The sequence below is a fragment of the Mytilinidion resinicola genome (assembly GCF_010093595.1).
Source record: "Mytilinidion resinicola strain CBS 304.34 unplaced genomic scaffold BDZ99scaffold_9, whole genome shotgun sequence".
Classification (NCBI taxonomy): Eukaryota; Fungi; Ascomycota; class Dothideomycetes; order Mytilinidiales; family Mytilinidiaceae; genus Mytilinidion; species Mytilinidion resinicola.
Window position 1 is genome coordinate 881,511 of NW_022985445.1, and position 19,764 is coordinate 901,274.

Here is a 19,764-nt window from a genome sequence, read left to right on the forward strand (position 1 = left end):
AAGGCCACGGCAGCATGAGAAAAGCGAGCGGATAGAGAGCGCAGTTGTGAACACTAGAAACATAGCATTGACCGAGGGTAGGGTCCGACCTTTTTCACAAGTGCTCCGTAGGAGGCTCCGGTGATGCTGTGAGCAGGATTAGATGGCACACAATAACAGCCTTGTCACCTTATCGCAGCAACTGGCGGCTTGGTGAACCGATTGGACAGTCTGACTAGCGAGAAATTAGAAATAGAACACGTTGCAGACGCCATCTGGTAACAAGAAAAAGAAAGGACTGCTCCCTCGACTGGGTCTCGAGCTACAGAATTGACTCGGTACGGAAGAGGAAGCGAAATTTTGGCGAAAACGAAGACTTTCCGCTAATTGCTTGCGTTGAGCACGTCGACGAGGCTACCAAAGCAGAGATCCAGGCTAGAGTAGAATACCCACTGATGGAAGTGTCAGACACCTGAGACTGAACTAAAGGTTGCCGCTTCTACGACACACTTCGATCTCTATCAATTTTCTGACCAGCTTACAGCATCTCGTGTCACAAAGAGCTTTTCTATATACGTCTACTATTATAGACTCATGTCATCCAGTAGTCATATTCAGGATAACTCCGCCATCATCTCACTCATAAATCCATCCATTCATCGTCCACCTACACCGCAAACCCTCCCGAGTTCTTCTGTCTCGGCTCCCCAGCAGCCTCAAACGTCCCATTCGACAGTACCCTTAGAGCTTGCGCAGTACTCTGCCCCGGGCCTACCCACGACACATTATGCCCCCTCTCTTTCATAAACTCCACCGTACTATTATCATAAGCATACTCGAATGAAACAGTATACGGCACTAGCTGGTCATGCAATCTCGGTTCTGCCAGTGCTTCTGGCGTCGTCAACCCAGAGTCCAACACATGCCAGAGATTCTGGATCGTCGCTGTAATGATACGCGAGCCACCGGCTGCGCCTAGCGCGAGGTACAGCTTCCCGTTGGACAGGTGCTCGACGATGGTAGGTGTGATGGAAGAGAGGGGCCGCTTGCCCGGTTTCACGAAGTTGATGGGCGAGGGCAAAAAGCCGAAGGCATTGCTGATGCCGGGAATGGAGAAGTCATTCATTTCGTTGTTCTTCGCGGTCAGTTTGAGGACGGTTTTCTTGATTAGTTGCAGGGACAGGGGCCCCTAGCCGGGCGACTTACCATTATGACGCCAGTCTCTGGGACCATGACATGGCTTCCAAAGAGAAGGTTCACGGTGGTGGTCAGCGAACAAGCCATCCCGGTGTGATCGGCTGTCACTATGTGCGAGGTTCCGGGTGTTTCGAGGCTCTCGAGGCCATCGGGGTCGTACCATGATACGTTGTGGGTGGTGGAGTCTGAGATTTTGGCACGGATGCTGGCGGCAGTTGCGTCGCTAAGCATATCGTCTTCGTAGGCTTGAAGGCCCTCGGTAAAATAGGGGTCGCCGAGGAGGGCACGCTGTGGGCATTAGACATTGAATGGTCAGCTTCTTACTTCTTAAATGAAGACTAGATTCGGATGGAGAAAGAGACAGTAGGGTTTAGCGTACTTCACCATATCCCCACCGGATCGCCTCATCTAGTCGATGCGTACTCAGATTCACAGTCTCCGGCGTGCCAAAGTCCCCGAACCCCTCCACTATCTTCATCACGCTGAGCGCGACGCCACCAGAGCTCGGTGCGCTCGTGCTCGTCAGTTTGTATCCTCGATACGTGATCTGCGCCGGCTTCCGGATTGCAACGGTGTATTTCTTTAGATCTTCTAGTGTCATCGTCCCATTTGCCTTTGTTAGCGCTGCTATTGTCTCTTTGGCCATTTTGCCCGTATAAAATACGTCTGGCCCATGCACTGCAATCTTCTCCAACGTGTCTGCGTATCTCTTGCGCGTGATAGTCTCGTTTAGGGTGAGCAGCGTACCATTGGGGGCGAAGTCTATAGCCCAGGTCGGGTCGTTGACAAGGAAGTTGTCGATCCCGGCGATGGCGGAGGCCATGTAGCGGACGAGATCTTCGGTGACAGGGAAGCCGTATCGCGCTACTTTGATGGCAGGCTCCATGACTTCGTGCCAAGGTAGCTTGCCGTAATTTGTGTGGAGATGATGAAGGCCGCGAAGTTCACCGGGGACGCCGCTAGATGGAGGTTAGAAGGAGCGAATGGGACTGCATGAAGTATGGAGATGGAGAAAAGAAGAGCCATGACGGAGATCTTAGAACGATAACGAAGAAGCCTGCAAAAAGAAATTGACGTTGAACAAGCAAAGATGCAGTGTTAGGACACCCTTCTTTTGTAATTCTTTCCTCATTATTAAGGGGGCCTCGTTACGGCTTATAAGACTTGAATGGAAAGGAGCGACTTTGAAAGCAACATTCGAGCTGGCTGTAATGCCTGACGACTAACAAGAAAATGGATTTGAAAGACGAACAAGATAATATCGGTAGACTTCAAGTAATGCCTCGAAGCCCACAATAGCAAGGCGCTGTAGAGAAACATAAACTTTGTAAAAAGGAGATTTTGTAATCAAAAGAAACATTCGCAAAAGCTTACCTTGCTAGCCCCCCATAGATACTCGCATTCACGTTATCCTTATACATATCCTCAAAGCCAGCCGCTGGTGCAGTCTCCCGAAAATCAATGAACTCATAACTCCCATTACTACCCCGCACCAGCATGAATCCTCCACCTCCAATGCCGGAGTGGTACATTCCAATGACGCCAATGCAAAAGGTCGTCCCCACGAGAGCGTCAGCCGCGTTGCCGCCGCATTTGAGCAGTTCCGTGCCGATGTTGCTGCAGATGCTGCTTTCGGAGGCTACAGCGCCCAGGTGGCCAGGTTGGTGATGTGGAGGGTGGAGGGGAGAGCCTAGGGCGGGTTGCAGGCTGAGAAGAGAGGCGAGGTAGCGACTTAGAGGGGCCATGATTGCGTATAGGGCTTTTGATCGTCCCTAATACGGCTAATTCCTTCTTTGAAAAGAGAGAAAGTAGAGGACCACTCAGATATGCAGACTACTGTATCTCGTGGATTGATTAGGTAAGGGGAATTTGGGAGCGGCCGGCAGACGTGATATAGAAGTGACCAATAAGCCAACGAATGAGGCTCCAGAGTGAATGCAACAACAAAGTCCGGATGGGAGGGTCCAAGGTAAATAAGAAGAACCGTGGAACCCGTCATTCGTCCAGGCACGGCTCAACGTCCGCGCCAGTCATTTTGTAATGACGGCGATCCCTCAGGATCGGGGTCCACAGCTCAACCGTGGAACTCGTTGTCCCCCGCCGCTCCCCACTCTAGAGCTAATCGAGCATCGCTCATCTCACGAATCTTGGCAGATGCCGCCAGTTGCCTATTATAGCAGTCATAGTGGTTGTCTCTTAAAAGGGAATTAAATCCTGCAGATTAGTGATGGCTTGGCTCCTATCCGTTTAGAAACAAATGCCATGGATTCACAGCGCATCTGCCCATGTTGGATGCAATTGAGCCGACCCTTCTAAAGACAATTGTGAACAGATCGACATACGACGCTGGACCCAGCAGTCCAAATGTTAATTGTAAATCACGTTTGGAAGGGTTTACAACGTCTGCTAGTGTTAGAAAATTGGGATAACTCGGCATCTTCGCCGGAACACCGAGACTCTACTTTTCGATACCCCAGTCATACTACACACAACCTAAAGGTCTTTATACATAGCTCGACCGTACTATACAATCTTCTCCGCCTCTTCTATTAAGGCCTCGACCCTGAAATTGCCATCTCCACTGCTGAACTGCTCCAACAGCTTCTTCCGCTCCGTACTTTCCTTAGCCTGCATACCGTAGAACTTCTGCAAGCACATGAGAAGCCATTTGGCCTCGTCTACACTGACACCACGATCTGGCAGCACGCTTCCGTGTCCCAGGATCAGACCTTTTGGGTCAGCGAGCTCCTGATGGAACGACACTGTTGTGTGTGGTGTGCTATATTCGCCTCGCAGCTTGTACTCTGCCAAATGCGTGAAAAGCAGGGTTGTAGTATGTGGTGCCGGTTGCGCCCACTGAAGAAAGTGTATTTCGGCACCCTGTCCTTCCCGGGGTAGCGGGAGAATGAATTGTGGATGCTTGTCTGCGGTTTGCGCAATGATGCGCCATGTGTCGTGTGGTAAATTGAAGCTTAGAGAGTCAGGGTTTGAAGCATGCCGTAGGCGCCAGATGGTTTCTATCTCTTTTGGTGGTAGCTCGAGAGTTTTTGGGACGTCGATGAAGGAGGAGAGGGTTTTGAGGCCTGGAGGTGGAGAAGATGGGGTTGAAGACTGCGTTTTGGGCCCCGGGGGAGGGGGGGGAGGGGGAGGAGAGGGAAACGGCGAGCCTGTGCTCGTCGAAGAGGTATCGAGCTCGAGAGGCGCAGTGGCACCGGGTACTGCGGCTTGCTTTCGTAGATCCTCGATTTTGTCTTTGTATGCTTGCTTGAGTTCAGAGATATCCCTCAGACCTTCTCTATCGCCTAATGGTCAGAGTCTGTATGTGTGCTTTTGATGCAGTCCGGGTGCCGGCTCCATTTGAGCTTACTCTTTCGCTTTGCGGTCAAGCTTCTCGTGGTACTTCGCTATGACACGTTCCTGTGCGCCGTGGGTAGCCAGAAAGCGCACATCGTGGACCTGCGCCCATCGCCGCTGGCAGATACGGGGGTTCAAAAGAGGCCGGAACACATGTCGGATGGCAGGTTGTCGAATGCTCGCCATGGCGATGGGATTGAGACTTCGGAGGTGCCTTCGTTCGCCGCGACATTCGCGAAATCGAGGACGTCACGTGGCGATGAGATCGGAAGATCCAGCTAAGCCCGATATGGAGCACCAAGCTGTTGACCGTTTGCCATAGTACAAAACCTTCCAGACCAGCTAATATTTAGCTTCAGCCGGATGCATGTTCAAAGGCCGCCCTTGAGTCCAGTCCCTGTAGAGCTCCGTACTAACAGCAGGCGATGACAACGTGAACCGTTTGGACTACTAGTGAGTAAACATCGCGGAGAACGAAGTTGCGCGCTTTGTATCTAGTGGTTCGCTATCAAGTCACTGTGTGATGGAGGCGAGAACATAGCGGATACGCCATTCAGTAGGTACATACATATGATTCACATCAACTGACTAGCTTCAAAGCGGTTTTTCTTCGTCTTGTGAATGATGAATCTATTACAGTCCTAGCTACGTCTGGAATAGTCATATTTGCAGCCTTCCCTTATCTCCAGTGAATCTGAACTTGAGCCCTTGGGCTCTGGGGGCTGAGTTAGTCTTTTTCCATTGTTTCAGTGACTGCCATGAAGCTTACAACCACCCTTCAATGCCAATGGTCAGTATTCTACTCCTGCCGAACGGTGTCTTGTTCACATGAGATATGCTTGCTATCCCAATGTCCTTTGTAGTACAACTCTTCCGCACTGGGTGCATATGTCCTCCAAGAGTGGTCGTGAGCTACGGAAGCGATTGAGGTGTCTGGAAAGACAATCTCGCGCACTTGCCCGTTCTGGAGGATGGTCCCGGAGATGGTCGCAGCGAAGCAGAATGCAATCATTGATAAGAGCCTCATCTTGACGCAACTGATAGGAGGTGGGAGGAGATGAAAGTCCTCATCGCAAGCACAGTGAGCGACAGAAAGACTTCAAGGAAAGTGCTAGGAACGAGTTATCATATTGATCATGAGCTAGAGCAAATCGTTCTAGTCCAACCCGGCTTCGCTGGATCAGACGCAATAAGATGTCACTAAATGTCAGGACCATGCTGCTAGATGACGATGCTCGAATATACGATATCTGAGGGGGACTTGTCTCCGCAGCACCAAGGGTTGCGACCCCGGCTTTAGCTCAAGCTCCCGCCTGTCTGTGAGGGTGTCGTTGGTGGAAGAAGTTGGGGATTGATGGACACGACAGGCCTCTGCAGCGATCCACGAGCGTGCGGCATCTTGCTAGGTTGCTTCCTGCTGTCGTCCAATGAGGACACAGCAGCATCAGTGCAGCAGACATTGGCCATATGCCTGCAGGGAGTTGAGGACGGCCGGCGGAGGGGCGACTCCGTTCCAAGAACAGGCGGCACTCTGAGGTCGCACGAGCTGAAAGAGCGAAGCATATGACGAGCAGCATACAGGACAAGGGGACCCGCGTACGAGGTAGCCGACAGCAGCGGCGTCGTCCCCCTATTGCCGGCGCTGCGAGTGGTGAATGCACGGTGCCTGGCGGTCGCACCGAGTCGCAAGGCGATGCTGCAGGCGCGACAATACAGACGTAGGGCTGCAGAAGACGCTCTATGCGGGAACTGCAGCGCGTCGCGTCGCCGGAATGGGCGGCGTGTTGGCGATGTCGCGGTGGGTGATGCAAAAGAGGGAGACGCTCATGCTCGGCCGCTGCCCATGTCCCGAGCAGTCTTATTCCATGTCCTCCAACCTCGCTCTGTGCTACTTACCACCCCTCTCTATCACCCTCGCGATCGTCCCCGCCGACAACCGCAGAGAGACACACGGCGCTCCCTCTGGCCTTCACTTGGCCGTCGCCATGAGCAGCGAGTCTCGGGACCGACAATGACATGGTGATGGCCGCAGCAGCCAGCACACTCCATGGCCTCTCCCGCCAACTCCATCCCAGACACCCAGCTGGGCCTCACCCAGGGCGAGATCCAGCTGCTCCGCCAGCACCAGGCGATTGCCCTCTCCCAGGCCGGCAACTCGTCCTCGCGCGCCGCCTCCAATGCCTCCAGCCATGGCCGCCTGCTGCTGGACCCAAGCAGCTTGCAGGCCCTAAGCTCGCACTTCGACCGCTTAATGTACTCCATCCAACAGCGATATCAATCAGTGAGCGCTCAATTTCTTCGGCCCATTCGTGCGCGTCGTCTCGTACTGCCGCCGCAGGCCTTCAACCTCAACGCTGCTAATATTGGCTGCTCCAGCTGACCGCCCAAACACAAACCGCAACCCAGACCCAGTACGATCGCGCGGGCAATGCAATCCAGGCCGCCGACGCCGAAATCGCCCGTTTCCGGGAAATCCTGCGCCAAATCGACGAGCTCCAGGTTGAGTTCGATAAGGTGCGTCGCATCGGAGAGATTGTGAAGGCCTTCCGAGCACGCGTCGAGCATCTCGAGCGCCGAATATAATTGTAAACCATACCACCGCCTACGCGTGTTCCTTCCTCGCGCACTTCACGATTTTACGAAGAACTCCCACTGGTCCTCGCGGACCCGAAACATTATTATTTACACATCTAAGAGAGACAGCCTCGCGGCACAAAATATTTGTTAGCGGATATTTGAGATTTTGGGCCTCGCGGCTTCTGGCGTTGTTCTCTGCGCTGGAATCTTTCTTTAGTTATTTAAGGGATACCCATGTTTTGCTTTTTCCTCAGTTTGCAACTCAACTCACTTTTCCCTGACTCTTTTTGCGTGTTTCATCTGTTCACTATTCACTTGTTGGGTATCCCGTGGAATTTCTCTATAACTTGGCAAACTGTCTTTGAATGCTGCCATATCAGCTAGTCGAGAACTTGGCGTGTTTTCTCTGAGTACTCGTACTTCTGCATAGCTTGCAGTGTCTGGATTGAGGTGTCCTTACTTCTCATTGATCTCATTGAATCATTTTATTACTATCTCTGCAACCTTCCACCAATAATATGGCCAGGTCGAAATTTTGACCTACGACCAATTTCTCTCATCATCGTCACTACAGCAATCATCCACTTGTGTGCTGTGCTCCCTGATTTTCTACCCTCATTGAAAACACCAACCACACTACCATTAGCAGCTCTCCTTCCGACCACCCACTTCCAAGCTTCAAGTTACCGTCTCGCGAGCATTTTCTTGCAGCATAGGTCGCTCCGCACGCCCCCAACTGGGTCCAATGCCTCCACAGTTGCTCCAAATAGCCGCATGACCGCCTGGCCCAAGCCACTCTTCCTGCATGTTGAGATCAGCGTTCGTATTTAGTCGTCGTAGTTTCAAGCCCCATGCTGCATATGGCTAGTATGTGTGGCACAGCACGAGGCTAGAAAACCAGCACTGGCTCAATAAGATGGGCATCCCAGCTTTGTGAGCGACCGGGTGTTGGGTTCGAGATCTGGGCCTTGGTCAAAAATGCACGGCGCTCTGCATGTGCATGTCGGTGCTGCAGGGCAAGGTGAGCTGAGACTAACATCTGTATGTCAGTCGACGAGGGCGTTGCTGGTGACATGGACGTGCTCCGGTGGTCGTGAACTCTCATCACGAACTGTCAGGGAAAGCTTGCGTAGAACACTTACTTCCTGAGCATAGGGTCGATGATAGAGTTCATCTTGTCTGAATGGGTGATTAAACCACATTGCTCAATCTTCCATCCTTATATCATATACACAAGTCCCGCTTTAATACCACTCTCCTCGCACGACTGCTGCCACTCCTGTCAGTGCGACCATTGACTGAATGACTTCGCAGCAGACCTTATCTTTCCCAACGGCCGCGACGCAGTGTACATCCAGAGACGTATCTAAGTAGCTACCAACTCCTCTTTCAAACCGGCCCAAAAATCTCGCTAGATCGTCTTTGAGATCGCATGGATTTCACTTCGTTTATATAAGGTTCGCACATCCGAGAGCCGAACCGAGCGCCGAACGTCTTAGCTCAATATATCATGGGGAACCGGACGAAGCCGCCGGCTTGAACATGAATTCTATAAAGTCACTTCTTGGTGCACTCGCCACCCTTTCAGTCGTCTTTAAGCATTCACTTGCGGTCGAACATGTTTGAACACTTCAACGCTGCAACATTTTCATTTATCAAAGATCGGAGTCCCTCGTATACGTAACTTGCTTATTTTATGCAACTCGCCCCTTAGTACGAGGGCCTGCATCATGAATTCTGTAAGAGGGATTCAACCGATCCATCATCACATGCTTCCTATTTCTAATCCATGTAGAAAACCTTAATCTCTCCTCCTCCATATCGCGCTAAGATCTCGCTGAACTTGAGGCTCACGTGCTCCCTAATTCCCATTCACGTAGTATAAAGTCGACCAGTTCCCTCCTTTTTACAGCTTCCCTTCCTCGCCCCCCGTCATATGCTTACTATTTGTTCTATTCAAATTTAAGTGTACATGTGTTCAAATATATATTTTCAAGTGAAGTGTCGTCCGTTAAACCTCCTTCATTTCCATCCCGAAACCACCCACCCCCGTACGAATGTATAGTGTGCCCCGCTAATTAGACCTTGTCACGTTTGACAGCAATACTCTTATGACTATCAATGTTGAGTTCTTCGGCTGCAATGACTCCTTGCAGGTCTTATTCACATGGTTTCGAAGACTGGAGTAATAGAGGTTCATGAGGGAAGAGGTAGCCTAACGACATCATTGCAACAATGTGTCTCTGTAGCTTTCTTTGGCTTTTGTTCTGGGATAGTCTGGCAGAGCAGATGGCCCGGAAAATGAAGCAGGCTTGATTTCTGGCACCTTCAGTCTTCACTATAGGCAGCTTGTCCGGTGATCCTGGCCGGGGGCATTGCTGGTGAGCATCTTGGATCAAAGTAGTGGCCTTTTTAAGTATGCTTCAGGTGTCTGTAATTTGAGGGAGCCCGCAAGAGTCGTGATAGACGCAGCATTTGCCGTGTTCTCCACAATATCGGTACAAGCCAATGTTGGATCCCGTGATTAAGATGCATCAAACGTCGGGGTCGCTCCTATCGTGGCCAGGCGTAGTTTTCACTCTGGTCTCGATGGCTGAGGGGCCATCGTTGACTTCGCCTTCGACAAAGACTAGATCCCCGGTCTCTCCAATAGATTCACGCACCGTTTCTTCAATGAGGACACCCATAGCAAGAAGTGCAGTTTCGTCCATAGATCTCCAGGCCTTGTCGCGATCGTTTCTGGGCATAGCCGCGCAGTACTGGGAGACGTACGCGTGGATTGATGCTAGCAGGTCAGAATCCGGCAGGACAAGCTGCGAAGGAAGATTCCTATGGGCAAAGTACTGATCGGTCTCTGCGAACCTGTCGGGGGCGTTTGAGACTTTGTAAAGAACCTCGTCTGGCCGCAAAGGCGCAAGAGCTTGCTTGGTGTCTCTATGCTTTCTATTCGCCATGCTTCCCATGACGCTCCTGTCGGTGACTCTCCCTGGGACTGCTGTTAGTGATGTGCCCAAAACTTTAATCAGTGAGAAACGCACCCGCTACTACATCGAAGAGCGTGGCCCGCCGTCTGATCGTCCTCGTCCTTGATTCACGTTGTCCATCCACTAGATCAGATACAGAGCGTTGTCGCTTCATGGCTGTGGCGTTGCGGAACAGTTGCCGCACACATTGCTCAAATCCCCGGTTTATCGCTGTCCGGGGTGGCCTGGCGAGCCGATAGATTGATTCAGGTTCTTAGTTGGGGTGGTGAAAGACGTTCGGACATACAGGTGCGATTAAGGTTTAAGGATGTCGCTCAGACCTCACCGTGATCATGACTCTATAAATCCGATGCATCTGCCAAGCTTGCAAGCCACCACAGCTTGAGACTCACATCACGCCCGGCTTCTCCTAGGGGACTCCTCCAATGTGATTTCGCATGAACGCCTACCTTCTCGTCCGCTCATTCGGCATCGATAGTCCGGTCGCATACGAACGCGCGCAATGCACACGGCTGCTCCATGCGCTCCACCCAAGCAATGTCGTCTTCTATGCTCAAGCACCGCAAACCAGCGACGGCAACGAGGCGTATAGTTATGCTGCCGGCGAGTCGGAATATGCGCATGCCGCAGGCGTGAATGCTGTTACCATTGATAAATTCGAAGGCCGATAGTAAGGCATACTTGAGCGTTGAGGTGTTGACTTACTGTCCTAACTCCTCGTCTAGTCTTCTCTCTGGAGGTGCAGACTCATCCATAGCCATCTGGGACCTCGAAAACAGTTTAGATGAGACTGATTCGGCTTATGTGCCGATTGGGTCTGTGAACAGGTTACTCCCTCTATCCACCTAGTGCGATGCGTTGCTAATGTATTAGAACATCTAACGAGTATAAGTTCGGTATCACCCAGCTCTGCTTCTACCCGTTCGACTCGCTCGCCTTCCTCTCGTCCTCTTACGATCACACCGTTAAGATATACTCATCGGAGACTCTAAAGCCTTCTGCATCCTTCGATCTCGACTCTGTCGTATACACAATTGCGCTCTCGCCGATCGCTTCGCATCTCCTAGTTGCATGCGCGACTCAGCATCCGGCTGTTCGCCTTGTCGACCTTCGCTCGGGGGCTAGCACCCACTCATTAGCCGGGCACACAGGAGCAGTTCTTTCGGTGGCCTGGAGTCCTGTTCATGAACATATCCTAGCGAGCGGCAGTGCAGATGGAACTGTACGTTTCTGGGACATCCGGCGTAGCGTTGGTGAAATAGGCGCTTTAGACATGGAGGACTCCGTCGGTATTCTGGGCCACGACGGGTTCGGCGGTGGTGCGCGCCATAGAGACCATGGCAAAGCCCACAGCGCCATTGTCAATGGAATCACGTGGACAGAAGACGGTCAACATCTGGTCACTACTGGACACGATGAGAGAATTCGGGTGTGGGATACATGGACAGGCGCAAACACGCTTGCGAGTTTTGGTCCCTTGATCAGGAACTCGCATCTTTCATCTGTGACACCATTGCTGGCCCCGAGCAACCTAGTCTCGTCTACAAAAGACGTCATGTTCTATCCCAACGAATCAGACATACTGATGTACGAGCTGTTTGAGGGCACTTTGATTAAGAAATTGAAGCGCCCGGCCCACCAGTCAAATAGTAGTAGCACAAACCCTGCCTTAGGACAGCGGAACTCTAGAAACAGAATCACGGGTTTAACATGGCGGCACAATCATATTGAGTTCTACTCCGCCCACTCTGACGGCTCGATTGGTACATGGAAGCCTAGAACTTCAGAAGACGCGCGTGCAGATGAGGAAGAACAGGAAAACAAGGACAATGCAGATATCGAGGGCGAACAGAGCACGAAGCGCAAGGCCCTTGAAGATATCTATCAAAATCTCACGAAGAGGCAGGTCACGTTCGGTTCATCACATGAAAGCTATAGATGATGGATGAACGAGGGCTGAGCCGCCTACTCATACGTTATAGAAATATCCTCAGTTGAGGTTTCCCTACTCGATGGCTTCGTGTTATCAACGTAGTGCTCGATTTGGGTTGGGTCAACAGGGAGTCTAAGCACGTTGTCGCTGGATACTCAGGATGATATCGTCGGCTGCAATTGCATCTGCGTCAGTCCATCAGTAATACACCGACGTTGTGTCGACACGTTGCTGTGGTTTGCCGACTTTTGGGGGGAACCTTTCGTCGGCTCCGGCCCGTGATGAAGCCTAAACCAACGTTCCGTCAACAACGCTGTCCAACAACCCTCGAACTAAGTTCGCTATGGTAAGACAGCCGCCCCTACTAATACGCTGCGTGCCGTGCACAATCTCGCTGACAAAAGGACCAGGCCCCAAAAGCAAGCCCTCCGGCGGCAAAGCAGGCCCTCATCCTCGCCTGGTTCCAAAGATCTGGCGTCGCCCACAGCATCAAAGACCTTGAGAAGGCCCTCCCCTCAGTCGCGTCCATCAATGGTATGCAAGTCAAAGACTACCTCCAAGCCCTCTCAGACGACTCCAAGATTCGCGTGGAGAAGATCGGCAGCGGGAATTGGTACTGGAGCTTCCCGAGCGAGGAAAAGAAAACAAAGGAGAGCGTCCTCGCCAAAGCTCAGGAGGAGCGTGACAAGGCTGTTGCCATGGTCTCGGAGCTTCAGCTGAAAGTTGATGAGGCTGGTGCAGCCCGGGCCGAGGACGACGACATGCTTTTAGGCCCAGGTAAGGCGTTTGGCGTTGTCGAGAAGCTACGGTATCTCTAACGATTACAAGGACAGGATAGGAAGTCTCTCACGTCTAGGCATGCGGACCTGCTGAGGGAACTTGACGGGCTACGACAAGAGCTGGCTGGCTACAGTGACAGCGACCCGGCAGAGGTCGACAAAAAGAGACAAGAAACGGAACAGTACAAGCAGGAGGTAGAGAAGTGGACAGATCAAATTCAAAGCATGGAAGGCTGGTTCAAGGAGCAGACTGGTGGCGATAAGGACGCAATGGGCGTCCTCACGAGGGGTTGGTACGGAGACGAGTTCGACGAAGAGGATCAGTGCTTGCGGGAGCTCTAGCACTCTACCATATGCTTAGATACCAACGAGGGGCAGCTGCATGGGATATGGTGAGACTTAGAAGGTTCATGGAGCATGAGCATCAGAAATGCATATCACATGCCAACGTAGCTAAACTAGATCAGCCAGAACTATACGCGCTTATTGATTCATTCGACCTTTCTGTGATGATGACTGTGACGCTACAGTCCATATATTGATGAGTCCGATGAGTCCGTCTCGCGTACTGCGCCTCAGGCTTGATTTCACTAAGGTTCCAAATAAGTGGAAGGATCCGAGATTACTATTTATTCTGGCATCGAGCTGTTTGTGCGGGCAAAGCAGAGCTCGTTGGAAGCACGTTTGTCAGAGGTACAAGCTTGTTCGTACCTATCCCTCTATAATTTTCGTCGGCCTTGCCTGCGCCGATCTCTGAGAACCCACGACCACGAAGTACCACCGCGACAATCAGGACACTTCCCACAGTTTAGAACGTCCTCTCAACCACCTCAGCTATACAAATTCCTGTACTAGAAGCTATTTCAATCCCCCTCAGTACCAAACATCCTTGCCTGGCCGTCGGATCGCCGCACTATCCAGCTTGCGAATCCCATCCCCGCTGGACACATATTTTCGCCTCCATGGCATCTACCACCGACACTTCCACCGCTGTGACAGCGCCTGCAGATACCAATACAACACCTAGGAACCCACGCGGAAGAGGGGGCGGTCCAAGAGGCGGCCCTAGAGGCGGTCCGTCCGATCAAGAGCCCACACAGGCTGCAAACAATGACCGAGGGCGGGGTGGACGCCGAGGACGCAATGGTCGAGGACGAGGGCGTGGTCAGGGTGAACGGCCATCGGATGATCATGCAGACAAACCACCACCGGGTGTGCCTCCACCGCCTCTCCCAGACTTGAATAGACCAGTCCTTCGCCCCAACGACAGCGAGCAAAACATTACCCAAGATGGCGGGGAAGCAGGCAACTCAGAAGTCGAAGAATGCTGGATTTGTGCTTCTCCTGTAGTCCATACTGCCCTCACACCTTGCAACCACCGTACTTGCCATATTTGCTCCCTCCGGCTTAGAGCGTTGTACAAGACGAAAGACTGCGCACATTGCAGGGTACAGATACTCCTAAGCCTTCCCTTTAGTGAGCTCACACTGATATGTCGAAACTCTAGACTGAGGCCGAATATGTGATATTCACCGACAATGCTACAAAGAGATACGAAGACTTCGCAGCTGCCGACATATCAAGCTCTGATGACAACCTCGGGATTCGTTACGAGAATGTAGAGATCTTTGAAGACACTGTGCTGCTGCTGCAGTACAATTGTCCCGACCCTAGCTGTGATGTAGCATGCTTGGGCTGGCCCGATCTTCACCGTCACGTTAGAACCATACACCAGAAGGCCATGTGGTAAGTCGTTGATTTCAGTGTTTTCCTATACCATCTAACATCTACAGTGATCTCTGTACAAGGCATAAAAAGGTCTTCACTCATGAGCATGACTTGTTCACACCCAATCAACTCAAAACCCATCAGAAGTTCGGCGATGACAACCCTGGCGCAGTCGATCAAAGTGGGTTCAAGGGGCATCCAGAATGCGGTTTCTGCCGGCAGCGCTTCTACGGGGATGACGAGTTGTATACTCACTGTAGAGATAAGCACGAACGATGTCACATATGTGACAGACAGAGTAATGGACGCAAGCCGCAATACTACGTCGACTACAACTCTCTAGAGGTCCATTTCCGCCAGAACCACTTCCTGTGTCCGGACAGCGAATGCCTGGAAAAGAAATTCGTAGTGTTCGACTCGCAGCTGGACTTGAAAGCACATCAGCTCCAAGACCATCCGGAGGGACTATCCAAGGATGCACGGCGGGATGCAAGGAGAGTGGACATGTCAGGCTTCCAGCTTCGGGCTCCACACGAGCCCGAGAGAGGTGGTAGGCGTGAAGGCCGAGGCAGGGGAAGGGGCCGTGATCCAAATGCCGAGGCATTACCTACATCTTCTGCACAGCCCCTAAGAAGAGACGAACTTGCATACCAGCGCCAGATGGCCATCCAGAACGCCCAATCATTTTCGGGCAGAAGTTTTGGAGGGCAGCTCACTTCTTCGGATGCGTTCGCCGCCAGAGCACCACCAGGGACACAGGAGCCATCTACGGTCACTGCACCGCGACCGGCTACGAACACCAATACACTAGCTGCTTCCGTCAGTAGTCTCCAACTTAGCTCAAATACACGGACTCCCGTGAGCGGATCGCCTTCCCGAGAGACGGCGCTATCACCGCAAGATCAAGCGCGAAGACTACGGCACAGCGCTGTCACGGAACGAGCTGGCAATATGCTGAAAAATGAAGCCTCCAAAATGGGGCAATTCAGGACAAAAGTGTCGTCTTTCCGCACGTCATCAATTACGGCGACAGAACTGATTGAAGCCTTCTTCATCTTGTTCGACGCTTCGTCGGCTGATCTCGGAAAACTTATCAAGGAGCTTGCAGACATATTCGAGGTCGGGACCAAGAAGGACGATCTGCTCCGAGCGTGGTCAGACTGGAAAGCCATCAACGAAGACTACCCGTCGCTTCCCGGTGGAGCAGTTCAGTCTCTGCGGAGTGGGTCCACTGGACATGGTGGATCACGCGTGCTGAAGCTGAAGACGTCGACAGCTCAGTCGTCCCAGTCGGCGCTCAGTAGGCAAGGGAGCTGGGGATCATCAAACAGCTCAGTGTTTCCCGCACTGTCATCTGGGGCTGCATCTGGGTCGCGAGGCGCGGCTCGGACTACACCATGGGCGACATCAAGCTCGGTCCGGCCGCTGCCTGCTCCAACTCGGACGGCCGCCAAGGTTCCCAGTAGTAGCAATGTGCCAGCAACGGGTAGCGAGGCTTTCCCAGCTCTCCCAGCAGCAGTAAAGCCAAGGAGCACGCTCTTCTCGCCAGGATACGGTGGCGGCAGCGCTGTGCGAAGGGAGAACGGCAATGCTAGCGGTAATGCTGGCGGCAACGCGTGGGGGGCAGGAACAGGCTCTGCCAGTGGTGGGCTGACTCATCCTGATAGGACGTCGGAAGAGGATGTGATGGGTGGAAATGGACAGAAGAAGAAGGGGAACAAGAACAAGAAGCAGACTCTGTTCCATTTTGGCTGAGCTGCAGGGGCAGTGAAAGGCACACACCGTCCAGCATGCAGCAAGGCGCACCATAGTGGCAAGGAAGGAGGCAGCCGGGACGACTGGTGTTTATTAGCGGGTGTTTATTAGCGGGTGGTTATTAGCGAGTGCTATCACTATCTAAGCGCGGTGTTTGGGATGCTCCTTGTCAGCAGCCGCATGTGCTGGCGTGTGGCAAACAGAACAGACGCTGGTAGTAAGTGGTTATGAGTGTCCAAGACGATGAACCCACGGAAATACTGAATATACCAAGATGATGAATATACTGAGATACTGGTACACTGAGAAGCTGAACACTGCAAGCCCTGAACACGCTAGGAGACTGAACGCACCAAGATACTGGACACACTAAGATACTGGACACACTAAAGATGACGTGGTGACGGCGCAGCGGAGAATGGGTGACAGCGGGGATTGGGCGAGACGGGATCATCCGAGGCCACGGACGAGGAGCAACAAGGGCGGGCGATTGGCACCCACGAAGCGCTTCAACAGGCGCCGCAATGCACATGTCCCGCCTGCTGGGCGTGTGAGGCTTGCCAAGCGTCGTGCCGCAGTTCACTCGCGAGGCAGAGAACACATGATGGCGGCAGCAGGCCGGTGCGGGCTGCCAAAACGGGCGGCCAAAACGGGCGACGTTGCACGCTTGGAGCGCCGTGTGCCCAGGCCCCACCCCGCAAACCGCTAGCGCTCCCGCTTCAAGCAGGCACGCTAGCTCGCAGCTCGCACCCTCCCCTCCCGTCTGGACATCTGCACGCCTGAGCATCTGCACGCCTGAGCATCTGCACGCCTGAGCATCTGCACGCCTGAACATCTGCACATCACCACGCCCATCGTTGCCGCACCCCTCCGCTTCGGCCCGCATCGTCGCCTCCTGCGCATCCTGCTCTCGCGTCCGCTCCCCCGCCAGGCCCGCACCTCCTCCCAAGCAGACTCGTTGCGAACGTTCAGCGCGTGCCGTGGTCCGCCCCCGCAGCACGCCTGCCGCACCGTGGTTGTGCGACGTTTGAGACTCGCGCTCTCAGGACATGCACCGAGGCCGAGAATAAGCTTTCCACGGTTCCTCCTGCAGTGCGCCCACGGCACCTCAAGGTCCTGCGCCTTTTGCGCACAACTCCTGCTGCTGCCAATTTCTCTGTCCTTATTTCCTCTCCACCTTCCCCTCGACCTCGTCACCTCCAACTCCCCCCGCACCCCAAAATATCTAAGAACCGACTCGACGCTTCGTGCCTACCACTATGTATAGTCGTCAGAACGGCCATGGTGGCCAGTATCCCATTCCCGCGCCCACAGGCGCTGATGGGCCTCCCTCCCAAGCCCGCATGGGTATGGTACCTGCGCCCACCCAAGCCGCTCACAGCACCACCACGACACCCTATTGCGGCACCAAGAATGGCCGTCGCTACACGTATGAATCCCACTGCCCTGGTTCAGTGTCCATGCCTTTGCTCACATCTGCGCAGCCTGAAAGTCGAACAGGAGCCCGTCCGCGCTCGCATGTGCGGCTTTGGTGACAAGGTATGAGCCCTCCCATTACGACAACTGCCTACCACGCCAGTTGCTGAGACTCATGGCCCCCTGCAGGACCGTCGCCCCATCACGCCGCCACCCTGCATCCGCCTCATCGTAACGGATGCGAAGACTGGCCAGGAGATTCCTTTTGAGTACGTATGTTCTCTCTGTCGCCCATGCGCCTTCTAATCACCTCGCGTGCGTAGAGAAGTTGAAAGCACCTTCTTCGTCCTCACCGTCGACCTTTGGGACGCCGAGGGTAATCATGAGGTGAACTTGGTGCGCCATTCGAGCGGTGCCCCCAGCGTGTCCATTTCCAGCTCGACCACGACATCATACCCTCCGCCACCAGAACGCCAACCCGTCGCTCATCAAATTTACCACATGGTGCCCACGTACAACTCGTATAACAACGTCCAGCAGCCCACACAGCCACAAGGCGTTCAGTATGGCGCTCCTCCCCCAATTCAGGGCTATAGTTATGCGCAGCCCACTGCATATGCGAACAATCAATATCCCCCAATCAACAACATGCCCGGCTTCCCTGCTATTCCAGTTGCCATGACGGCACCGCCGCCTGCTCCAGCTACTGCCACCGGCATGTTCACCCGGAACCTCATCGGCAGCCTTTCTGTTAATGCCTTTCGCCTGCACGACCCCAGCCAAAAGCTAGGCTTCTGGTTTGTGCTTCAGGATCTCTCAGTCCGCACCGAGGGAAATTTCCGGTAAGTTCCCTAGACTGCCAGCTAGAATCATGCAATCAAACCAGCTGACGTGCCGTTCCAGACTCAAGATGAACTTTGTCGATGTCGGCAGCGACCTGCCTAACCAGCATCTGAATACTGGCAGGGCGCCTGTCCTGGCAACCTGCTTCTCGGACAAATTCCAAGTCTTCTCGGCGAAGAAGTTCCCTGGCGTCATCGAGAGCACATCCTTGAGCAAGTGCTTTGCGGAACAGGGAATCAAGATTCCCATACGCAAAGAGGGCCCTAAGATCTCCAATCAAGCCGAATTTGATGCTGATGAGGCTTAAAACGTCCAGGAAAATCGGGCGTTTCGCTAAGTTCATATCGTAAGGCCCTGAAAGATGCCAAGCGAGACTACCGATCGAGTATTGGTACCCCTCAAGAAGAAGAGGCGCGTCGCGCACTAGATGAAGTAAAAAGCAACCTCAAGATGGTAACATCAGAAATCGCCGAAGATGGCTTCGACTAAACTTTCAACTTTCCAATCTCATTATTGATTTCGGCCAGAGGAAAATGGCGTGGATTTTGGTTCTAGAGTGTATTGCGTTGTTTCGGTTTAAAAGACAGGCTATTCATTTGGGTACGGAGTAGGTGGGAGGAATATCTTTATGGTGTATTCATCTATAAAGGACTTAAAGGAGTATAGGCGTTATGGTGGGAGTCTTCACGGCTCTCATTCAACGTTTCTATGGAAAAAAGAAGCAAATGGCTATATTTGGGTTGCTAGTTGTTGCTACTGGTTGTTACTGGTTGTTACTGGTTGTTACTGGTTGTTACTGGTTGTTACTGGTTGTTACTGGTTGTTACTGGTTGTCGATGGTTACTCATTAGTGGTTGCTGCTGTACGTAATTCGCCCAATAAAAAAGGACACGCTTTCGGAAAACTAGAAATTTTCCGAATCCGTGTCATATCTAATACGCACGTGAATGACGTAGTCGAAGGAGTATAGGGATAGAATTTGCGTTTCAGAATTTCACGAAGATTCTAAAATCCAGATCCTCTAGTACGATGCAAACGAATGACGCAAGCAGCGTGCGGTCACAACATGTATGATGAACATGCTATCTCCTGGGCATTTTCTCGATTTGCCCTTAAGCTTAGAAAAGGACATCATATCCCGACTCCGTGGAGATGGGCGCATTGCCACCAAAATTGCTTTGAAAGCGGCCATGTAGTCACCCCCACGAGTCATGCACAA

At 52.7% G+C, this 19,764-nt stretch overlaps 8 protein-coding genes across 8 annotated transcripts; 5 read left to right on the forward strand and 3 right to left on the reverse strand.

Moving 5' to 3' along the window:
- Positions 1 to 646: 646 nt before the first annotated feature.
- BDZ99DRAFT_498341 (gamma-glutamyltranspeptidase) lies at positions 647 to 3,099 on the reverse strand (the record flags this gene model as incomplete). The annotated part of the gene is made up of 4 exons (XM_033723574.1): positions 2,551 to 3,099; positions 1,556 to 2,135; positions 1,186 to 1,464; positions 647 to 1,141 (listed from the first exon to the last, which is right to left on the reverse strand). Exons 1-4 carry the CDS (start codon positions 2,919 to 2,921, stop codon positions 647 to 649), a joined length of 1,725 nt encoding a protein of 574 aa, XP_033577113.1. The 5' UTR covers positions 2,922 to 3,099.
- A 293-nt stretch (positions 3,100 to 3,392) lies between these two features.
- BDZ99DRAFT_442683 (ATP11-domain-containing protein) lies at positions 3,393 to 4,727 on the reverse strand. The gene is made up of 2 exons (XM_033717824.1): positions 4,544 to 4,727; positions 3,393 to 4,471 (listed from the first exon to the last, which is right to left on the reverse strand). The coding sequence occupies exons 1-2, from the start codon at positions 4,714 to 4,716 to the stop codon at positions 3,700 to 3,702; spliced, it is 945 nt and encodes a 314-aa protein (XP_033577114.1). The 5' UTR covers positions 4,717 to 4,727; the 3' UTR covers positions 3,393 to 3,699.
- Positions 4,728 to 6,577: 1,850 nt separating this feature from the next.
- BDZ99DRAFT_488052 (uncharacterized protein) lies at positions 6,578 to 7,113 on the forward strand (the record flags this gene model as incomplete). The annotated part of the gene is made up of 2 exons (XM_033722880.1): positions 6,578 to 6,811; positions 6,907 to 7,113. The coding sequence occupies 2 exons, from the start codon at positions 6,578 to 6,580 to the stop codon at positions 7,111 to 7,113; spliced, it is 441 nt and encodes a 146-aa protein (XP_033577115.1).
- A 2,528-nt stretch (positions 7,114 to 9,641) lies between these two features.
- On the reverse strand, positions 9,642 to 10,245 carry BDZ99DRAFT_520242 (uncharacterized protein; the record flags this gene model as incomplete). The annotated part of the gene is made up of 2 exons (XM_033725506.1): positions 9,642 to 10,093; positions 10,146 to 10,245. 2 exons carry the CDS (start codon positions 10,243 to 10,245, stop codon positions 9,642 to 9,644), a joined length of 552 nt encoding a protein of 183 aa, XP_033577116.1.
- A 283-nt stretch (positions 10,246 to 10,528) lies between these two features.
- On the forward strand, positions 10,529 to 12,033 carry BDZ99DRAFT_387612 (WD40 repeat-like protein; the record flags this gene model as incomplete). The annotated part of the gene is made up of 3 exons (XM_033715525.1): positions 10,529 to 10,761; positions 10,817 to 10,918; positions 10,965 to 12,033. 3 exons carry the CDS (start codon positions 10,529 to 10,531, stop codon positions 12,031 to 12,033), a joined length of 1,404 nt encoding a protein of 467 aa, XP_033577117.1.
- A 136-nt stretch (positions 12,034 to 12,169) lies between these two features.
- On the forward strand, positions 12,170 to 13,279 carry BDZ99DRAFT_462756 (meiotic nuclear division protein 1). Its single transcript, XM_033719920.1, has 3 exons — positions 12,170 to 12,370; positions 12,435 to 12,801; positions 12,853 to 13,279. Exons 1-3 carry the CDS (start codon positions 12,368 to 12,370, stop codon positions 13,143 to 13,145), a joined length of 663 nt encoding a protein of 220 aa, XP_033577118.1. The 5' UTR covers positions 12,170 to 12,367; the 3' UTR covers positions 13,146 to 13,279.
- A 339-nt stretch (positions 13,280 to 13,618) lies between these two features.
- Positions 13,619 to 16,577, forward strand: BDZ99DRAFT_498345 (uncharacterized protein). The gene is made up of 3 exons (XM_033723575.1): positions 13,619 to 14,251; positions 14,311 to 14,549; positions 14,597 to 16,577. Exons 1-3 carry the CDS (start codon positions 13,766 to 13,768, stop codon positions 16,284 to 16,286), a joined length of 2,415 nt encoding a protein of 804 aa, XP_033577119.1. The 5' UTR covers positions 13,619 to 13,765; the 3' UTR covers positions 16,287 to 16,577.
- A 968-nt stretch (positions 16,578 to 17,545) lies between these two features.
- Positions 17,546 to 18,852, forward strand: BDZ99DRAFT_476359 (uncharacterized protein; the record flags this gene model as incomplete). Its single annotated transcript, XM_033722052.1, has 5 exons — positions 17,546 to 17,715; positions 17,771 to 17,825; positions 17,892 to 17,971; positions 18,026 to 18,544; positions 18,606 to 18,852. The coding sequence occupies 5 exons, from the start codon at positions 17,546 to 17,548 to the stop codon at positions 18,850 to 18,852; spliced, it is 1,071 nt and encodes a 356-aa protein (XP_033577120.1).
- Between the last annotated feature and the right edge of the window lie 912 nt (positions 18,853 to 19,764).

What these genes read in the sequence shown, in the direction of transcription:
- BDZ99DRAFT_442683 (XM_033717824.1), bottom strand. Translation starts at nt 4,716, where the DNA reads ATGGCGAGCATTCGACAACCTGCCATCCGACATGTGTTCCGGCCTCTT. An exon ending in CTTGACCGCAAAGCGAAAGA is followed by an intron (nt 4,472 to 4,543) that starts GTAAGCTCAAAT and finishes ATTAGGCGATAG; the next exon opens with AGAAGGTCTGAGGGATATCT.
- BDZ99DRAFT_462756 (XM_033719920.1), top strand. An exon ending in CGACATGCTTTTAGGCCCAG is followed by an intron (nt 12,802 to 12,852) that starts GTAAGGCGTTTG and finishes AACGATTACAAG; the next exon opens with GACAGGATAGGAAGTCTCTC.
- BDZ99DRAFT_498345 (XM_033723575.1), top strand. Translation starts at nt 13,766, where the DNA reads ATGGCATCTACCACCGACACTTCCACCGCTGTGACAGCGCCTGCAGAT. An exon ending in AAGACTGCGCACATTGCAGG is followed by an intron (nt 14,252 to 14,310) that starts GTACAGATACTC and finishes TCGAAACTCTAG; the next exon opens with ACTGAGGCCGAATATGTGAT. An exon ending in ATACACCAGAAGGCCATGTG is followed by an intron (nt 14,550 to 14,596) that starts GTAAGTCGTTGA and finishes TAACATCTACAG; the next exon opens with TGATCTCTGTACAAGGCATA.